General features: G+C 34.2%; 1 protein-coding gene across 1 annotated transcript in view; it reads left to right on the top strand.

Moving 5' to 3' along the window:
* The first annotated feature begins 5990 nt into the window (after nucleotides 1–5990).
* The window catches only part of Egfr (epidermal growth factor receptor), a 644558-nt gene continuing 629007 nt past the window's right edge, over nucleotides 5991–21541 (top strand). The window contains exon 1 of the mRNA XM_075373956.1: nucleotides 5991–6201. Coding sequence (XP_075230071.1) covers nucleotides 6123–6201 — 79 coding nt within the window. The 5' untranslated portion in view covers nucleotides 5991–6122. The remainder of the gene's footprint in view (nucleotides 6202–21541) is intronic.

Below are 21541 nucleotides of genomic sequence, written 5' to 3'. Positions count from 1 at the left end.
GGCCATTCTCGGTCAATATCAGACTTATGTGGTTCTCATACAACTCCCCTTTATAGTGGAAGGTAGTGTGGTGATTGTTTCCTCGTATTTACCTAGACCCACGGGGAAGGAGAAGGTTGCGTTTTGGTCGAGTACGGAGCTGCAGGATATGCAGCGGGCCGTGCGTAAGAAGAGAAGGAAAACGCAACAAGAGAGAGACCCTGTCTGTCGCGAATGGAGATGCATGGAGTTCAGGAGAGCAGGGAATGAGTACTTTATTGCTGCACGAGATTCCAAAAGAACATTGTGGCGTACATTTGTGACGGAACAGGGTAATTAGGATCCGTGGGGTATAGTGTATCGGTTGGTCTTGAGAAAGAAGAAAGAAGTTTTATTGCCTGCGATGGAATTTCAGGAGAGGATTGTCACCGACAAGCGGTGATAGGTAATGAAGCTGCTGGATGAGCTGTTGCCAGATGATAATGAGTTCTAGGAGAGTGCATGAGAGTTTGGAGATGTGTGATGTGATTGAAGTTCGGACTGATGTGCACTCGGACGAGATCTCAAAAGATGAAATCGGTAGAGTGATTGCGACACTTAAGACTGGAAGGGCACCTGGATTTGATGGCGTGACCGGTGAATTGGTGAAGGCAGCTTACCCACATTGTAAAGAAAAACTTGGAGAATTGTACAGCATGTTATTACGAAGTGGAAAGTTTCCGGTGTGCAGGAAATCTGGTATGGTTAAGGTATTGTAAAAAAAAACAGGGGAAGGATCTGACGCAACCGAAGTCGCATCGGCCCTTGATGTTGTTGCCAGTGCTGGGTGAGGTGTTTGAGAAGATCCCTTTCAACCGGATTTATAATCGAATGAATGTTGGAAGCTACTTGTCAGATTATCAGTATGGTTTTTGGCCTGGAAGGGACACGGAAGATGCATTGCTATCGTTGGTCCTATCGTTGGTCATCGAGCACTTATATGTTGGGGATTTTCCTCAGTATTATACCAATTCAGTACGAGGGAAGTGACTTGGGAAGAGTTTTGGTTCCTGAGGAGCTGCTTCGACGAACGAGAGGTGATACTGAGGCATGGACTAGTCGAATGGAAGAAGCAGTTAAGCAAAGGATGTCCGCAGGGAAGTGTGCTGGAACCGTTGATGTGGATAGTGGAATTTCCATTTCTGCATTTTCGATTACCAGACGGTTGTAAAATTAGAGCTTATGCAAATGACGCCAAGCTGACTGTAGAGGCCAATTCGAGGTTGAAACTGGAAGAACGAGCTGAGACAGCGATTGAGATATTGAGGAAATGGAGTATTCAGCACAAGATGAGATTTAGTGCTGAGAAGACGACGTTGATGATGTGAAGGGTTCCTTTCTGAGAGAGCCGTTAGTAAAAAAGGGCGGTGTGAATATAAAGTATGCCAAAACCCAGAGGCAGTTGGGGTGTCGTGATAATTGAACGAAGGACATATAAGAAGCATGTTACGCAGGTTAGTCGAAGAGCGTTTGCAGGATTCAACAAGATCAGGAGAGTTGTCAGCAGGAGCTGGGGACTTGACTTTCTTACGCTAAGAATTTTATATGAAAAACTGGCTGAAGGAATCATGCTGTTTGCGGCGGCAGTCTGGGCGCACAGGACGGACTTGGTTCATTTCAAGAGGATTCCATTGGCGTGCAGCGGTTGATCCTCCTCATAGTCATCAGAGGGTACTGGACGTTTTCGGGGGATGCGGTGTGTATGATTGCGGGAGTCAAGTCGATAGATATTAAAGCAAGGGAAAGGAAGAAGATTAGGGAGCTGAGAAAATCGTTTGCGGGTGCAGATGAGAAGATATTGCGGCAACAAGAACGTCGAATCAAGGATGAAAGTTTTTCAGAATGGCAACAGCGTTGTGATGCGTCGGAGATGGGATGGTATATGCGATTTTTCCAGATGTCCGAGATGCGCAGGCGTTCAGATCATGGTGACTTTAATAAGAAGCACAATGGATTTGGGTTAGTGTCGAGTCCGTATTGTGTGACGTGCGGTGTAGAAGAGACTGCGGAATATGTTCTCCTTAAGTGTGAATATTTCGAGGTCGAGAGGCGACAGTTTATACGGCAGCTTCGGGAGTCGGATGTTAGATTTAGTCTAGGTATGAAATGTTTATTTAGTAAGGTATGTTGTATAGTCTGCAGCCGGAATTTATATTTCCGGTCTAAATAATGTTTTGTTAGTAGGTTATAAGGAAAGTTATGTTCCGATTGATGAAATGAAATGTTAGGTTTAAGATATAATTGAAATACGGTGTTTTATTGTTCAGGAATATTTTAGATGTAAGTTAATAAATCAGTTTGATTTTATTTAATTAACCAGAATGTTATGTTATGCTAGGTTATATTATATAAATGCACGGATAGGTTGTAAGAACATAGGTAGGTGGTCCAACAGAATGCAGGCTACAGCCTGCGTTCTGTTGGATATGTTCTGTTGGACAATGAATATTAACTAATGTATATGTTGTCAATGAAAATGTATGTATGTATATGTGTAGGTTGTTAATGAAGAAACGTTAGGGTTAGTTTACGATGAAGGATTGTTTGATTAGATAAGACGCAGAAGAAGAAGAGTTGATACTTAAAGGGAAGTATTAAGGAAAGTTAACTCACAATTAGCACAGTATGTAGGTATAGTATAACGAGGAAATAAATAAAGATGGTGTGAGGGCGTGTGGGCGTTGAATAGAAGAACTCCGGGACCAGATTGGAAGATGTTGTTTCGTGTGCGGTAGGATAAGCAAGTTAGGTTAGTAGCTGTACCTTGATGGAATAAGAAAATATGAAGATGTGTTAGAGTAGATTATTATATTAGGACGCTGTACAGAGTTAGTGGTATAGTATGTGTAAAAATAACTGGCTTTACTAGGACTTAAACGCTGGAACTCTCGACTTCCAAATCAGCTGATTTGGGAAGACGCGTTCACCACTAGACCAACCCGGTGGGTAGCCGGATATGCCCTAGGTGGGATCATCTTCACATCATTAAAGATGCCCGCACCGGTTCATTTCTGTGGAGAGCTTTTTCTCGCAATCCGGTGCCATTTCAAAGTTTTGGTTGACGATCAACGAGCAGGGAATAAACTAAAATTCGCGTGCCCGCAAAAATAAGTTTGGCGACAAAATAATGAATCGAACTTGAAGAATAAAACAATGAAGAAAGTGGACCGGCGTCGTCTTATAGAATACAATCGTTAATCGTTAAATATTGTTGAAATTTTTCATACAAAATTCTGCTCCCCGATTGCATTTTGAAAAACGGTGAAATATTTACCATTTTATTTTCTAAATACTAATTTAATGTCTAAATAACAATTTTCATGACTATAACACCTTCGGTTCCTGAGATATAACATTTTCATGAGAATGTTACATCTTTCCACCCGCCTTTCGCCACACCCAAATTGGCTTTTTAAAAAAAATGGTGAAACAAATATCGATTTGTTTTTAAAGACAAGCCTAAATATCAATTTTCACAAATGTAACATCTATGATTCCTGAGATATAGAATTTTCGTTTTATAAAGTTTCTCTCTTTTCACCCCCTTAGATAAAGTATTGTACGTTACTTATTATTTTATTTGCGACGATCATTTTTCTTTTCTTTAATAAGGTCTCTTTGTTATAAGAACGATGTACCCTCCAAAATTCATTGAGATAGGTTAAATGGTTTAAGCTGCGCGCTGATGATTCAATCAGTCAGGACACTTTGTTTTATACACGTAAATAGATATAAAAACTTACAAATTTTTGTGAAACCGTGTTTAAAATTTTCGGTGAGATTAGAAAACAGGATTAAATTTTATATCATCTAGACCAAAATTATAAAAATTTTAAGTACGCAAAAAAAAAGATTTTAAATTTAATTATAATTTCAAATAGAATTATAAATAAATCTTGGGTTGTGAAAAATTAAAAATCTTCAATATAGAAGTGAAAGAGTACGAACGAAACATTTTCGTTTTTAAATTATATCTGTATTAGTGATTAGAACTAATAATATAAATTGTATCTAATTAACAATAGAAAAGAACTTTGAATCTCAATATCGATTACGTTGTATAACAAGATTTCATTTATTTGCTTTGTTTGAAAATACCAAATCTGAACTGATATATCTAAATATGCTTATATTTGTGTAAATAAATTTGTTTTTTTTTTTTAAATTTTATTATTGTAAGAGTAAAAATAAATATTTTTTTATTTATTCTTATCAGTACATATTTTAACACACGCGCATGTATATACAAAGTGATTTACCAGGTTATGCAGATACTTTAACAGCTCATTCTATATGTATTTCATTGAAAAGTAACACGTATTACCGTATTCCATAAACTTAGCTCGTTCATTATTTCTTTTCTCTGCATTATTTTTTTTTGTTTGTTAAGATACAAGTTTTTCGCTTATTTTTTGTAAACAACTTTTTGAAGATTATCCGCATTATAAATAAAAACATATATATGAAGTTTACGTTAAAAACTTAACAAAAAATAAATTCAATTCTTAACGTGTCGATTTTTTTAACCTAGCGCCATATTAAGGTAAGTGTGGTATCGGAAGTTATTTTTAAGTTCACTTCGGCTTTTAAAAGCCAACGTTAAACGAAGTACAGAAGAAATACTATTCTTTTTAAGTCGGTATCTTTTGTTAAACAAGTCGTTAACCGAAATCACGTTTCGAATTAACCGAGTATGAAATCGAATTTATTTATTTAAGTAAATTTATCGACGAAATACAAAAGACCGCAAGAAATATATTTATATAACCGTAAATTAATTATTTATATTAACAGCTATAAATATTTATATTTATATAGCCTATAACACGCACAGTAACGTAAGTATTCCAACGCGGGGTCATATATCTAAATCGGTCCAGCTGTAAGGTGCTTCGGTGGAACAAACATACATATATACATACGTCCTAAATACATTATACTACTTTTTGGGCGGTCTTGTAAAAATTTTACAGCAGTAAGTAACATACAGTTCTTTTATTAATAAACAATAACCTCATTTTCATAATGGAAATAAAGAAATCAGGACGTAAAATCTAGTGAGACTCTTTCCTCGTTTTGGAATCGGAATAAGCCGTACCTCCGAATACGCTTTAATTCTATTCAGATAACATTTTTCCCCCAAACATAATTTTTTTTAAAAAGATATATTTTTCAAAAGAAAGAGTATCCTCAGACTTTATTTTTAATAAATCACAATTTATTGAATTAATCGTTTCCGAGATATAAATGAAAAAAAAAAATTGAAATGACATTTTGAACGTTTGAAAACGTTAAAATACGATAATTATTTCACAGAAACTTTTAATTAAATAAATAGTGTTCCAAATTTTAATAAAATATCTCAATCGACTCTTGAGATATAAATTACTATTAAAAAAGGAAAGAAAACAAAATAAAAAGGCAACTAGGCAAAAAATGAAGCGTTTTCCAACTTACAATGTACTTTGTATAGTTATGTTTTAATGCCCAAAATTATGTTGTTTTTCTTGTTTTTAATCGGCATTACAGAAATAATGTTGTTCGAAATAATTTTTCGTTAATAAACTTCAGAATAAACAAGGTTACACTTTGGTTAAATAACGTGAAATATACTCTTTTATTAACTTTGAAAGTCACGTATATAAATGAAATGTTTTCTTTTAATTTACGATGTGAAAATATAGATAATATAAATTTGCTGTAAAATGAAATTCCATTCGATATCTCAACAACGTTTTATATCTGCAAAAACAGTAGCCGTTGAATTGTTTTATAATGTTATTATCGTAGCCGGCGGCAACGTGAAGCCTGATCGTATAAATAAGAAATGTGCAACAGGTTGTTTGGAGTGTGGCGCTCCTATTGGCCAAACGATTGAAACAGAAGCTGGTTATGATGCGGTGGGGTGGGGTTAGAAGCGTACCGTGGTGTGTCGATGTCGTGTGTTGTTCTGCTAGCAGTCAGTGTTGCATCTGGCGTCTTGTCGTAGTACGGTTATCGGGGTGTTCTATGTTATTAGTGTTATAGCTGTATGAATTATATTATAGTGATTTTTAAAAACCTCGAGTTTTTGTGTGTGTGATGAATTATATGTGATATATAAGATGCGGGCATTACTCCCAGCCGTGTGGGTGCTTATATCTATTCACCCCCTACTGGCTGATGCTAACATCGAAGAAAGAGGTTAGTTTAGTAAAGCTATTTATTAAAGATTGTTTTATTTTATTATAATTAATATCGACGCTGCTTATTACTGATATCGTTAACTTAATCTAATCGGTATATGTTAAGATATATGTTATTGAAAACAAGTTGTTTATTCCGAATTATTTCAATTTTATAAAATATTTATATTTGTACCGAAATGATTTCTGTTTTATCGTTTTATAGATTTTGTTTATTCCTTAACGAACATGAATTAAGTTGATATTTCTTAACCGTGTACTTGAAGATCGTTTGATTCATTTATACACGTTTTACATTTAATCATTTCTATACGTTTAATACTGCCTACACCCTTTTCCTTGTGTAATTTGAAAAGCTATTTTTTTATTTTTATATAAATTGTAATTAACATAATTATAAATTTATTTGTTCTGTATATCTGTTAAGGTTTGTTTTTAGCTTTAATATAAAAATTTTCAATCGGCTGTGATTTATACTTATTTTGAGCCTCGGGTTGGTCCTTTAAATTTAGGAACCTTACAAGAGGTTTTGTTTTTATTGTACTGTTCCTGTTTGTTATAGAAAATTTTCTTCTGAGAATTAAATAAAAATATTTTCCGCGTTTATTTAAAATAAAATTTCTAAATAAATTTATATCGTTTCTTTACGGGTTTATGTCTAAAAAAAAAACTTAAGGAACGTCCCTTTTTATTCCGTTTCGTCTTAACGTCCAAGTTAAGTATTGAAAAAATTTTAATTCGTTTAGAATTTTTGTCGGTCTCTGACTCCGAAGAAAGGTTAAAAAGGGGTCGGATCTAGTGCTGGAGTGCGTAGAAACGGAAGGCTAAAGATTTGACTGTAGATCTCGTTCGTATTTCCCGGGGCATCACGATCATCGACTTTTCGTCAACCTCGCCGAAGTTTTATTTTCCCTTTTTTTTTTTCAAGGACCATTTTTTAAATACCACGTAACTATACTTTTTATTTCCTTACGGCGTAAATATTTATTTTATAAAGCACTGATATTCATAAAACAACGGTCTACCGATGAATCACAATTACTAAAGAATTCTTAGCGTTTGTCGTTTATTCAAATAATTGTAATTTTTACACCGGTAATAAAAGAAAAATTTACGCGATGATTTTGTTTTATCCGGTTAAATGGTGAATTTAATACGTTTATTTTTGCATTTTGTTTTGAAATATTAATCAAATTGTTCGGAAGAATTTTGTGAGTCAAAATTCTGTGAATTCGTATTTGTATATTGCTGCTTGCTAAATTTAATGTTCATTTACTATCGATTAGTATAATCAATTGCTGAAAATGGAAAACTATATTTTATGTTGCCGATTTACGTTACTATTGTTGCTTAATCTAACGTGAAAATGTGAACTGTAAAGTAATTTCTGTTATCTAAAAAAAAAGAAAGATCGCAAATACCGTAACTACTTTTAATTAATAATGAAGAGTTATTAATTTTTTATATATATATCTGCATGCTTTTTCTTTATTGTTAATCTTCTCTTTGTGTTAAAAGCTGAACTTATTGTTTTTATCGGAGATAACAACAATAATAATTTCTTGTTAATGTTTTGAATAAGTGACTTTATCTGTTAATAATACATAATTATAATACGATTCGATATACTTTAATTAAAATTATATGTACGGTATACATCTCTATCGAGCTTTATATCTGTGTTAAGAACGGCTTATTTTATTTATTCGTCTATTTCAACGATTTAAAAACTGAAAATTATCGTTGCGCTAGGAGTTAAAAAAAAGAAGAAGAAATAATTTGTCGACTAATAATCAATATTATTTTGATTAATTATTTTCGCTTCTGTTTTACGAACCTTTGTACTGATTATCGCAGTTATATATTTACCGATGAATTTGAAATTTTATAGTAACGGTAAAATGTCAAGTATTCGCTTTATTATTTTAACCATTTCTTTACGGGACTACGTCTTTAAAAGAAAAACTTAAAGTAAAGCCGCTTTCGAACTTTTTACGTTTATTATCTAGGAAGTTAATAAGCTTAAAACTCATCGGCAACGATATAATGCAGTTAGTATAAGTCGGATAAACGTTTTTAAGTTTAGCTTCCGTATTAGAAATGATATTTCTGTATTTCGAATTTTTATACCGATAGTATTTCATTTGTCCAGTATTCGCATTTATTCGTCGGAACAAAACGGAACGCGAGGATGTTGGAGGGTGGAGTACCTTTCTATAAATTGTATACCGTGTTCAGCATAAGAGCTATCTTAGCTGTTATATGTAGCAGTGAGATTTTGCGGCAGGGTGTGCGACTGTTAGTGTAGTAACGCGTCGGGTGACTTTTGTTTCTCACCGATATTTACGTAATACTATATCGTCTATCGTGTTTATGCCGTCCTCCGTGGCGCGAGCGGTAGCGTCTCGGCCTTCCATTCGGAGATCCCGGGTTTGAATCCCGGCCAGGCGTGGCGATTTCAGTCGCTACAAAATTGCTATTTCATCTCATCCTATGGCGTAATACCTAACTGTGTTCCCAGAGGCCACTCGATTTAGTCGGCGCTAAATGAAAACATCGTAAATCAAACGTAAAACATCAAAACATAATAATTTGTAGCTTTCGAGACGTCTATTACAACGCCACGCGATTTGTTTACAACAGGATATTAAAGTGAATCGAGTACACGGTAAAAGATTTTCGTCCTTTGCTACTTTTAATGACCCGGCTGGTTTTGTATTTTATATATATATATAGGTCTGAAGTCGATCGAAAACTAATTTTTAGTAGCAGACCTCCTTTACGAAGTGATTTCTGGAGGCGTTTCCGAGACCTAGTCCAGTGAAATACCCGGCCTTAGAAAAACAGTGAAGGATTACTACGTGTATTTATACCTGTCTATCTTCATACAGTTATTCGTATTTTAATTACTTTTTTTATTATTAATTTATTTTAAACGTCCTTTTATTTTATTGACAAGGATATGTACAAATTTTAAATTAACGTATCGAATTTTTTTTTAATATCTTAAAACGCGGTGATGGATGGGTTCATAATATAAGTACTTAATATTTTACTTTCTTAATATAGCCGAAAATATATTAAGAAAGTAAATTCTTCGTATCTATAAAAACCGCAAACGTTGAATAATATTAGCTGTTACCACTTTTTTCTTCTTTTTTGAGATGTATGGGCGTAGACTGTTGCGGTCATTTAGCCCAAATGGAAATTTGTAGCGTATGAAAAACGTCATGTCTGACCGGGATTCAACCCGGAATCGCAGGATAAAAAGGCCGAGACGCTACCACCCCGCCACGAAGATCGCTTCTTAGCGTCAAAAAAAGAAAGATAATTAAAAGAAACGTATTTTAACAGAGATTTGTTTAATACTTATCTATACCGTTATGTTTTACTGCTGCCGTATGCTGTTTGTTAATATCGATATTTAACGTGATCTATTACTACTAACTTGATCACGTATTTTTAATTTATCAGTGTAATACACCTGTCACCTGAAATTATGCCTGAAGTATGCTAAACAGGTGAGGATTATTACACTTACGTAGATTCACATGAAAATTCTGTACGAGCTTTTTTTTATTAACGTCACAAGGTTTCGTGGTTTTTTGTTTTTTAAATCTACCGACTTAAGCTTGATGACTGAATGTCAGTTATATGTTTTATCCTTTAGTCTATTTATTAGTAATTAGTTGTCAATATACGTTTTTGCCTTTATTAAGTTAGGTTTGATTACTCAGCTGGTGATAACTTAATAATGATTTATATATATTTAACGATTACTTATTAAATTGTATTAGGTATTTGCTTTAATTAGATTATTTACTATCGAACGTTATGAGATTTTTTTCTTTTGTAATTTCTTGATAGTTTAATTCCGGGCTACTTAATGTTGTAGCAGTAGTCTTAATGTACAAAAATAAAACTAACGGAAACAAATTAGAAAAATTACAAATAATAGTTTTTTAAATTATTGTTTATAATTCTATTTATTTAAATTCGTTAATAAAACAAAAAAAAAAATGAACTACCGAATAACTGAATGATCTGTAATTTTTCACCGATTTCAAAAGGGCAACGTTTAAAAAATTCAGTAGCGTTTTTATTTTTTTATGAATTAATAAATTTCTTTTAAGTATAGTTTTATGTAAAATATCCTAGCCTACTAAAGGGCATTTGTATGCGTGTCTGTCTGTATGTGTGTCCGTCCCCTTACCTTAGCACCGGAATGTACCGATCGCTAGCGGAAAATCCCGATTACAAGTCTCGTGGTGGTCAGGTGTATGTATACTTGTTCTTTCATCCGGAGGTTCCGGGTTCGAATCCCGGTCAGGCGTGGCATTTTCACACGCGCTACAAATCATTCATCTCATCCTCTGTAGCAATACCTACCGGTAGAACCGGAGGCAGATCAAGAGGTGTATGCTTGGTATATTATTATATATCGATATATGCGTTATTATATATGAGAAATATGCGTTAATAATAATACGCCTTTTTTTATTTATGCGATTGTTTTTCTTCATAAAATAGTGAACTATAACCAAAAATCAGGCACCGGAATGTACCGATCGCTAGCGGATTTCCCGATTCGTTAATATCAATTTCTAAGTTAAATTTCTAATTTAACTTTCGTTATCTCAGTCTTCATCGTTCAAAAAAAATATTTTTACACAAGAGGTAATCAGTTTTGGGCACCTAATAATCCTATTTCGAGAGGCAACCCGCCCGGAGGAACTAGCTGCGGAGAGCGTGCCTGAGGCACACCTCTATTGCCAATATTAAAAAAGTTTTCATTAAATGACAAAACAGCTTCTTAATAAAATAAATATGAATATACACTCCTTTTTAGGTAGTCGTGTAAAAAGGGTGCGAAGGAGTTCACTTACACGGTTGGGAATTGTTAAATAGTAACTGCTACTACTATAATTTAAATCTGCCTGGAATACGGGAATTATTTTTCGCGTAAAAATACTTTATACATTTAATGACGATATATATTTTTTTGCTTGATATCGCCGCATAAGCTTGAAGCTTGTGCGTGAGATATGGAAGTGGAATTTTTTGGCGTATGAAAAATGCCATGGACTGACCGGAATTCGAACCCGGGACTTCCGGATAAAAGGCTGAGTCGCTACCACTCCGCCACGGAGATCGGCGGAGATTGTTTGTCATAATCGTATAACGTCCAGAACTGTGAAATTATTAACGAATAAATAATATATTCTCAAATTCTCTACAAGATGTAATTTTCTTTTAAAATATGTTAACACTGTTTTTATGTGGAAGAAGCGTACTGGAAAAATTATTGTACAAAATGAAAGCATCCTCAAGACTGACGTGTTTAGTTTTATTTAAAGATTTGGTAGAAATAATAGAGTAAATAGGAGTTGAATTATGAAACCTATCTTTCTTTTTTTTACTAGCCTATTAGAAATGTCTGAAGAATTAAAAATTAATTCCTTTGTTTTACAATTGTAGTATTACGTTTAATCTGCATTGAAAAAGCGTTGCGTATATTTTTGCTTTTATTTATACGTTTTGAGTTCTTTTTTTCACCCTTCATTATTATGAGTGCTTTTTTTGTGCTTATCTTATTAAATACTATTTTTTGCATTATTTCATATATATTAATATCTGCATACTTTACTTTATTTGGTTGATTAATGCTTTCAATTATTTATTTTCTTGTTTAGTTTTTCATCAGGTATAATTGCATATTCATTACTTACTCTTTGAGAACAAACTCATTCCATTCTTACATGCAATTCTTTATTTTTCTTTCTTTTATATTCTCTTATATATTCTTTTGTCGATTCTTTTATTTCCTAACTTATTTTCACACCTATATCCTTGCGTATCCTATTTTATATATTCCTGTCATGATCTTCCTACACGTTTCTTCCTTCCAGTTTTAAAACTATGGAATGAAATTTTTCTCAGGTAAGAAGTCGGTGGCCTAGTTCTTCAATTATATGACGGTCTTGATGTAGATGCACGAATCAGTACTGTGATAATCATTGTAATAAAAAGTACGTTTTATTTAACTGTATGAATTAGATCTTTATCGTTTTTCCAATTATGTACTTCTCCTGTTTTATAATGTTAATTTCGTTCAATTCGTCGTATATTCAGGAGTACGTCTTTGCATTTTTTCGGAATCCATCGACTAACCTCGTTCGACGTTACCCATTTTCGGTTAAACATACACCTCTTTAGACTTCTTTATATATGAAAGTTTAATTTCAGTATTATTTGGTTCACATGTTTATCTACAGTATCGTTAGGGTTCATAGAGTAACGTTTTTCTCGCATCATATTTTTGTTTCTTTGTCCGTGGTACACTCAAGAACGGTTGGACTGATTTCAAAGGACCTTGCTAGTCAATGATGTCGTAATTCAGATTAAAATCTTACGTATGTCTTATCTTTTCTTTTTTTTATATTTAAACAATGCTGCACCCCAGTCGTGACGTAAGATAGTTTTTCCGGCTTTTATTACTTAAGAAGGTATTTAATCAACTTTTTTCTTTTAAAGAAGCGTATTTGAAATTTTATATAGGAATTTCGATTTATCGTTGACGGAAAATATTTGTGAAATTTAATCCCTATTAAATTATTTCGAAATGTAAAAGTATAATTGTGTGAAATTTCAAAATATGATTCTGTATGTTGTTGAAGATTTATTTTATGTTTTACGAATTTAGGATGACATTTAGCAGAAATTACAGGCTAAAGGTAGAAAATGAAGTAAAAATTTAATAAAATTGTTTTAGGATACTTTCTTTTGAGTGAAGGGAATTTAATTATTAAAACCTCCTCTTTGTGAAACTGTTTTTTCAATTATTTTTTTTATTATAATTACTTTTAAAAATGGATGAAGTTTTACATCAAAACAAAAAAAAAAATGGTTTGTGGGACAAAGATTAAAGGAAATTTAATTAAACAATATTTAAAATAATCTCTTGAAATGTAAATTGGGGCTGCATCTTCTTTGACAGATTAGAAAAAGAAGCTAAAAAGAGTATTGCGTGAAATTGCGGTCAAGTCGTGATTACGAAAAAACATTCAAGCACTTTTTTTTTGTCTTCAGTCATTTGATTGGTTTGATTCAACTCTCCAAGATTCCCTATCTAGTGCTAGTCGTTTCATTTCGGTATACCCCCTACATTTTACATCCCTAACAATTTGTTTTACATATTCCAAACGTTGCCTGCCTGCACAATTTTTTCCTTCTACCTGTCCCTCCAATATTAAAGCGACTATTCCAGGATGTCTTAATATGAGACCCTAAGTCTACCTCTTCTTTTAACTATATTTTTCCAAATGCTTCTTTCTTCATCGATTTGCAGCAACACCTCTTCATTTGTTACTTTATCCACCCATCTGATTTTTAACATTCTCCTACAGCACCAAATTGCAAAAGCTTCTAATATTTTCTTCTCGGGTACTCCTATCGTCCAAGTTTCACTTCCATATAAAGCTACGCTCCAAACCTATACTTTCAAAAATCTTTTCCTGACGTTTTAAATTAATTTTTAATGTAAACAAATTTCTGACTGAAGGCTTGTTTCGCCTGTTCTATTCGGTATTTTATATCGCTCCTACTTCGTCCATCTTTAGTAATTCTACGTCCCAAACAACAAAATTCTTCTTCCTCCATAATCTTTTCTCTTCCTATTTTTACATTCTTCTTTATATATTTATTTTTGTATTTTTATATATTTGTTATTTCAACTACATTTTATTACTTTAGTTTTACTCTTGTTTATTTTCATGAGGTAGGTCTTGGGTAGGACTTCATCCATATCGTTCATTGTTCCTTCTAAATCTTTTTTATTCTCGGCTATAATTATTATATCATCAGCAAATCATAGCATCTTTATCTTTTCATCTTGTACTGTTACTCCGGATCTAAATTGCTCTTAAACGTCATTAACTGCTAGTTCTATGTAAAGATTAAAAAGTAACAATGATAGAGAACATGCTCCTTTTTTTTATTACTGTTGAACTTTGTTCCTGTAAATATTCTACTATTAATCTGTGTGCTAAAATTCTTTCTTTTGTCCCTAACTTTTCGTGAAACCAAATTGGTCTTCTCCTAACACTTTTTCCACTCGCATCTCAATTCTTCTGTACAGAATACTGGTTAAGATATTTTATGCGTGAGTAAGCAAGGTAATTGTTCTGTATTCTTCACATTTAACTGCTCCTGCTTTCTTTGGTATAATGACAATAACACTCTTTTCGAAGTCTGACGGAACTTCCTCTTTTTCGTAAATATTACACAGCATTTTTTATAATCTATCAATCACTTCCTCACCTGCACTAAGCAGTTATATTGCAGGTATCCTGTGTATCGCAGGATCCTTTCTGTCATTTAAATCTTTTAATGCTATCTTAAATTCAGATCTCAGTTGTATCTCCCTCCTCTTCTTCCTTTATAACACCAGTTTCTAATTCATTTCCTCAGTATAACTATTCAATATACTCCACCTCTCGACCTTTTCTTTCGTATTATAAATCGGTGTACAAACTTTGTTTAACACATTATTAGATTTTAACTTATGTACCACAAAATTCTCCTGTAACTTTCCTGTTTCGTCTATTTTACCAATGATCATTTCTCTTTCCACTTCTGAACGCTTTTCTTTAATCCACTCTTCTTTCAGTAGTTTGCACTTCCTGTTTATAGTATTTCTTAATTCCCGATAGTTCCTTTTGCCTTCTTTAACACTAGCATTCTTATACTTTCTACGATCATCCATCAGCTCCAATGTATCCTTTGATATCTAAAGTTTTCTACCAGTTCTCTTTGTTCCGCCTAAGTTCGCTTCTGCTGATTTAAGAATTTCCTTTTTAACATTCTCCCGATCTTCTTTTATCTTTTCTATCTTACCTTTTATACTCAGACCTCTTGCGATGTCCTCCTCAAAAATTTTCTTTACTTCCTCTTCCTCAAGCTTGTCTAAGTTCCACCGATTCATCTGCCACCTTTTCTTCAGGGTTGTAAACCCCAATTTACATTTCATTATCATTAAATTATAGTCGCTATCAATGTCTGCTCCAGGATAAGCTATGCAGTCGACGTGTTGATTTCTAAATCTTTACTTAACCGTGATATAAGGTATCTAATACCTTGCATTATCACGTGGCTTTTTCCATGTATATATTCTTCTATTATTATTTTTAAACTGTGTTGGCAATTACTAAATTATACTTCATGTAAAACTCTATAAGTCGGTCCCTTCTGTCATTGTTTTTGCCCAGCCCGTATTCACTCACTTTATTTTCTTCCTTGTCTTTTCCAATGCTTGAATTCCAGTCTCCAACTATTAATAAATTTTCATCCCCTTTTATGTGTTTAATTGCTTCGTCAATTTCTTCGTATACACATTCTACCTCATCATCATGGGCGCTTGTAGGCAAGTAGACATTAACAATCGTTGTCGGTTTAGGTTTTGATTTTTCCTTTTGATGATTCTATCGCTACGCATTTTGCAATACGCTACTCTCTTCCCCATCTTCATGTTCATTATGAAACCTATTCCTGCCCGCCCGTTATTTGAAGCTAATTACGTTAATTATTCTAAACTCACCGACCAATAGTCGTTTTCCCCTCCCCACCGAACTTCGCTAATTCCTACTACATCTACATATATCTTATTAATTTCCCTCTTTAAATTTTCTAACCTACCGACCTTTTTTGACTTCTAACATTCCACGCTCTGACTCGTAGAATGTTATTTTTTAATTTTCTGGTGACCCCTTCCTTAGTAGTCCCCACCCTGAGATCCGAACAGGGGACTAGCTTACCTCCGGAATATTTTATCAAGGAAGGCGTCTCCATTTTCATTATATGAAAATGCAGAAAGTTACATTTTCTTGGAAAAAAGCAGCTGTAGTTTTCCATTGCTTTCAGCTGCGCAGTACTCAGAGAATTGAGTGATGTTGATATGGCCGTTTACGTTGTCCTGACCTACGCCCTTAACAACTGCTGAAAGAGCTGTTACCCTCTTTCAGGAATCATTCCTTAGTCTGGCTCTCAACAAATACCTCTCCGATATGATTGCATCTTCGGTTCAGCTACTGTGTATCACTGAGTACTCAACCCCTATCACCATCGGCAAGGTCTCATGATTCATAGTGGGAGATTCAAGCATTGAAATTCCTAAATTCTGAATAAAAATTTTTTATTTAGGGTCTTCCTTATTCTGCGGGGACAATTTATAAAGAAGTCATCCCTAACAAAAAAAAGCTAATAATTTAAAAAAAAGAATCATTTAAAGATATTGAAAAAATAAAGTATAACTTTTATAATAGTAATGAATAAAGTTGTTCCTGATTTTGGATGCGGAATATATACGTGGCAACTAGTGTATTACAATCGGCCCCCAAGATAAGTAATTCACAGAAATAGCTACAAGTAATCTTAAAATCCAATATGGAATTTCAAGTCCGGTTTCAAATCTTAAAATATTTATCTCAACACCTCTTAGTCCACAGAAACCTAACGTTAATAATAAAGAATAAGAATAAAGAAAAATAAAAAAAATACTACCAGATGTGGCGTTGTTAAATTTCAGACTGTCATGCAGTAGTCCCTATGTCGAGTTCATGGAGACGTTTCACCCGTCAGACGTCGAGCAGATTAATTGCAAAGCGGTTGCTGGTATTTAACGCTGCGCTGCCGTACAACCTCACGAACCGACGGAAGCTGTAGATAACGGTAAATTTTATCGTTCCGCGTGAACCATGGGGCTTCAGCAATCGCCCTCGTTACTTTGTTTCGAAAGCGTTGTGTAATTTCTACGTTACTAGTAGTTGCTGTTCCCCGCAACTCCACATCGTACGTCCAGATCGGTCGCAAGATAAGCTTGTAAATTAATATTTTGTTGGATAACGTGAGGCCTGAGTTTCTCCGTAGCAGACGATGTAATTTCTTATGCTTTGCGTTTAGTTGTTTTCTCTTCATCCTCGCGTGACACTTCCAGATCAAACCCCGATCCAGGCGAAGTCCTAGGTACCGCACAGTCTCTGTTTGCGGGATCAAGACACCATCTAAGTACACACTGGGACATTCACCCCTCCGCACGGTGAATGTGACGCGCTTCGATTTATCTTGATTAACTTTAATCCTTCGTTTTTTCTGCCGCTCACAGACACGATCTAATGTCATTTATAGCTCCCGTGAGGCTAGGCGAGGGTCTTCGTTAACGGCCAGGACAGCAGTGTCATCGGCAGATGTGGCGACGATGCGACCTGCAGGGCTGGAAGGTCCGCAGCGAATACGGAATACAACACAGGGCCCGGTACCGGTGTCCGGAATTATCCTCTTACTCTCCAACACCGGTCTAAGTCTGCAAAGTAGGAGCTTTTCAAACGATTTAAATTAACCGATAAGAGGCTAATCGGTCTGTAAGAAAAAACCTCCTGTGCAGGTTTCCCTGGTTTAAAGACCGTTACCACCTGCGCAACACCTTACGTTCTGCTGGGAGGTAAGACGTCCGCAGAACAGCGTTAAACAGAGCCTTAACGTACGTGATGCTTTTAAGGGGTAGCTCGACAAGCATTTTGCGCGTCAAAGTCCGAGGCTTTCCTTAGTCGCCTTCCCCGGTCGATTAATTTCAGTATCTCCCTTGTAGAGATCGGTCTACTCGGGAAGCAGATCGGCATCGGGCTCTCTAGGAGATCTACATCGGTATGTACATCATTAGGACCCTTGTCGTAGCGGGGTTGGAACGTTACCGCCAAGTGTGAAGCAGATAGATAAAGAAGATGAAGAAAAAATACAACAAAAAAAATAAAAATTAAAAGAATCTGAACCAAAAACCAGAAAATATATATTTTTTAGAGGCGAGAGTAAATTTTAAGAAAAACCTTTCTATAAATATTCATGCGCACCTTAACCTTAAGAGATAAACTTAAGTAAAGTTTTCTCTAAATCTAACACCCACTTCAATAGAGGCTAAAATAAGAAAAATAAAGTTTCAAAAATTTTTTCTGCATTTTAGGTCCTAGGGTCTACCCTTAAAAAAAATCGTGGACGTTTCTTGATGGCTCTATATATGAAGTAAAATTTTTCAAAATAATGTTTTTGAAAATATTTAAACTAAGAGAAATAGATCAAAAGATCAAAAAACCGTATTTTTCAATTTTAATAGGTGAGGGGTAGATTTTTGAAAACTTTTTGGATTATTTATATATGCATTGTAGGTAACAGATTTGCTTTAATAAAGTTTTCTTTCAAGCGTCTCTGAAAAAAATTACTATCAGTTTTTTCTCAGGATCCCTCCACCCCCTTAACGAATCTTGAAAAATATTAATGTGAATTACATATGTATTAATATTTGAGGAAAATGGGTTTGATCAGTCCTGAGATATAATGTTAAAATCAGCGTGACACACATACACATGTTGGTTCTGGTGTAGATGAAATATTTGGATTCTAAAACATAAAAAATTGCAAAACCCGATACCTCCACTTTTTACACGATTACAGTATTTCCCATTGTATTGCTATTCTAACTATATTTTTAAAATTATTTGCTGATTTTGATTTGAGCCAATAGTTAAACTAAAAACCGTGTAGATTTTTATTTTTGCTTTTACCGAAGGTTTCGTTTTAGAAAACTAATACCCGGATGAACGTCTTGGTTAATCCAATTTGTAAAATATAAAATATTAATTTAATATATGAATATTAATATTCTTTTAAAGCTTATTTGTGCTTTTTTTTATGGATATGTAAACGTATTTCCCCGAAACACTCCTAGCAACAATCTATGTTTCTCCTTTGTTTACACGCATTTTAATCTTTTCTATCCGTTTTTCTAATTCGATGTATAATGTTCATCGGAACATTAAAAAAAATAAATAAATAAATAAATAAATTATAATTCACAGTTACATACGCGATTATTATAATTTAGCGATGACTAAAATATAACCGAATATAATACGGTTCATTAAATATTTTAATATAACGTAATATCAAAATCTGGTAGTATTTCAACCGCAATTATAAAAATATTATACGTTGTAAAATTTTGTGTAACCCTTATTATTTGTAATATTTAAGAAATGTTTGTAGGATACGAAAAAAATGCTTATCATAACATTGAGATTTTTTTACAAATTTAATTGTTTACTTAATTTTTATCATTATACGTCAAATAATTTCTATATTGAAAAACCGTGTAAAATAAATAATCTAATAAATTAGATAAGCGAGTAGAAAAAACAGACAAGTTAATTCCTACGCTAGTATTATCGTGTAATTCGCAAGCATAGAGTAGTTATTTAAAAGGAGATAAAGGGACATTAAGAGGGAGATAAAGAGACAAGGGATATTTTGTAATAAATATCCTATTATTAACGTATAGGTACAATTTATAATATTTATATCGTATCTTGTTTACGTACCGGGGGATTCAAAAAGGACTTCGCGACTTCAAAAGCGTATAAAAATGTTTTATTTAGATAACTTGCAGATTCGGTGGAGGTCTAATTTCATAGAAAACCACATCTTTCGAGTTTGTCACCCGACATTCACTTCGGTTCGATTTGGCTTCCATTTCTGACATACATTCCACCTGAAATCGATTTCATTCCGAACTGTATCCGGCAAGTCGGACGTTACTTCTGCAACTGCGGCGTTAATTCGTAGACTTAGCTCGACAAGATTAGCAGGCAAAGACGATAAACCCGATCTTTAATGAAACCCGCAAGAAAAAAATCTAGCGGGGTCAAATGTGTTGAGCGAGATGGCCGTACGATTAGTCTTCCACGGTCGATCCGTCGATCTGAGAATTTAGTATTAAGAAAATCTCGGATTTCTTGGCGGTAATGAGGCAGTGCCCTCATCACTATCAGCATGTCTTGCTGATAGTAATGGCGTCCATCTTGGTCGTCTGAGGAATTAGAAAATTTTGAAACGCGTCCAGATAAACGATACCGTTTACGGTAGCCTCCTGGAAGAAGAATGGACCGTAGTCTTTGTTTACGCAGGGCGCAAAAAACATTGATCTTAGGGCTTTCACGAATGTGTTGCAAATTTTCACGGCGGTTTTCGCTACCCCGTATTCAGCAGTTGTGGGTGTTCACCTTGCCAAACGTAGATTCATCGCTAAAAATTACGTCGTCTGAAAATGTATCGTTGTCTGCAATTCTATCCATCATTTCCTCACAAAAATGCAGCCGGCAACTTTGTCATCGTCTGTATAATACGTTGAACCGCGGTTAGTTTGTACGGCTTAAGTGTAATTGTTTACGTACTACGCACCAAGCAGCGGTTTGTGGAATATTAAGATGCACCGCTAATTGAATATTAGATGCTTCGAATCTAATTGGAATCGGAACATACGGTAGCCTTTTTCTCAATGTATCGTTATTAAAATTAAATTAATTCTGAACTTGACCGTCTATTTTATTTGTTACTTGAAGAGGCGGGCAACTCTGATTGTAACATCTATCCTTATTGTATCCAATCTGTTATCCATAACGGTAGTCATATTTTTGTAGACGCGGAGTAAATTTACGTAAATTAATTACAGACAAACTTTTAAATATATACGTACCTTGCCCGGTATACATCGCTTAGCATGTCATTATTCAAACCGTTTGACTCTGCGACGAAAATAACGGTAATCCACTTTACCTCTCTTTTAACCCCAGTAAGCCTGATTTGGAATGCTTGTTGTTCTTTAAAATTGCTATGGTGTATTCGAAGGGGGCGATTTGTATTCTATATAAAGTTGTCTATCACCGTTAAGTGACAGAATCCTCAAATTTTAGTTATATAAACGTTATTCTTCGTTTGTGTTTAGAAAGTGAAATAAACGGTTAGATCCGCATTAGTTCTTCCTGGGTGTCTGAAGCAGTTTTGGCACAGCTAATAGGGATAGTGTATCGGTACAGAATGTCGTAGGCACGTATTACGCTGGTCGCCGGACTAATAATTCTCCACTCCGTACGTCAACTGAGCTTTCTAAACTTTGAAGAGTTAATACTAAACATCGTCTTTAGTCCCTTCGCTCGCCTACTTATTGCAAACTTTGTATGCAAGTATGTATTTTTAGTTTAGTAAAAAATAATACCGTTGCCGTTTTCTTTATTAAAATAAATTTTAATTATAAAATGTATCGGCATACCGAAATATTTTGTTTAGAAGTCATAAGAACGTTTTTATACCTTATACGGTAAAATTATAAAAATGTTGCAATTTATTTAGGAGTTGGCAGTAGAAAATAATTCTTTTTAGGTTTTTCTCATGTGAAAGATTAGGTTCCTAAAAATGACGCCTCTAATTTATCGGAAAGAATTAGAAAAACGAAATTTCGT

This window comes from Lycorma delicatula, chromosome 8 (assembly GCF_047948215.1).
Source record: "Lycorma delicatula isolate Av1 chromosome 8, ASM4794821v1, whole genome shotgun sequence".
Lineage (NCBI taxonomy): Eukaryota > Metazoa > Arthropoda > Insecta > Hemiptera > Fulgoridae > Lycorma > Lycorma delicatula.
This window is presented reverse-complemented; position numbering and strand designations above follow the sequence as displayed.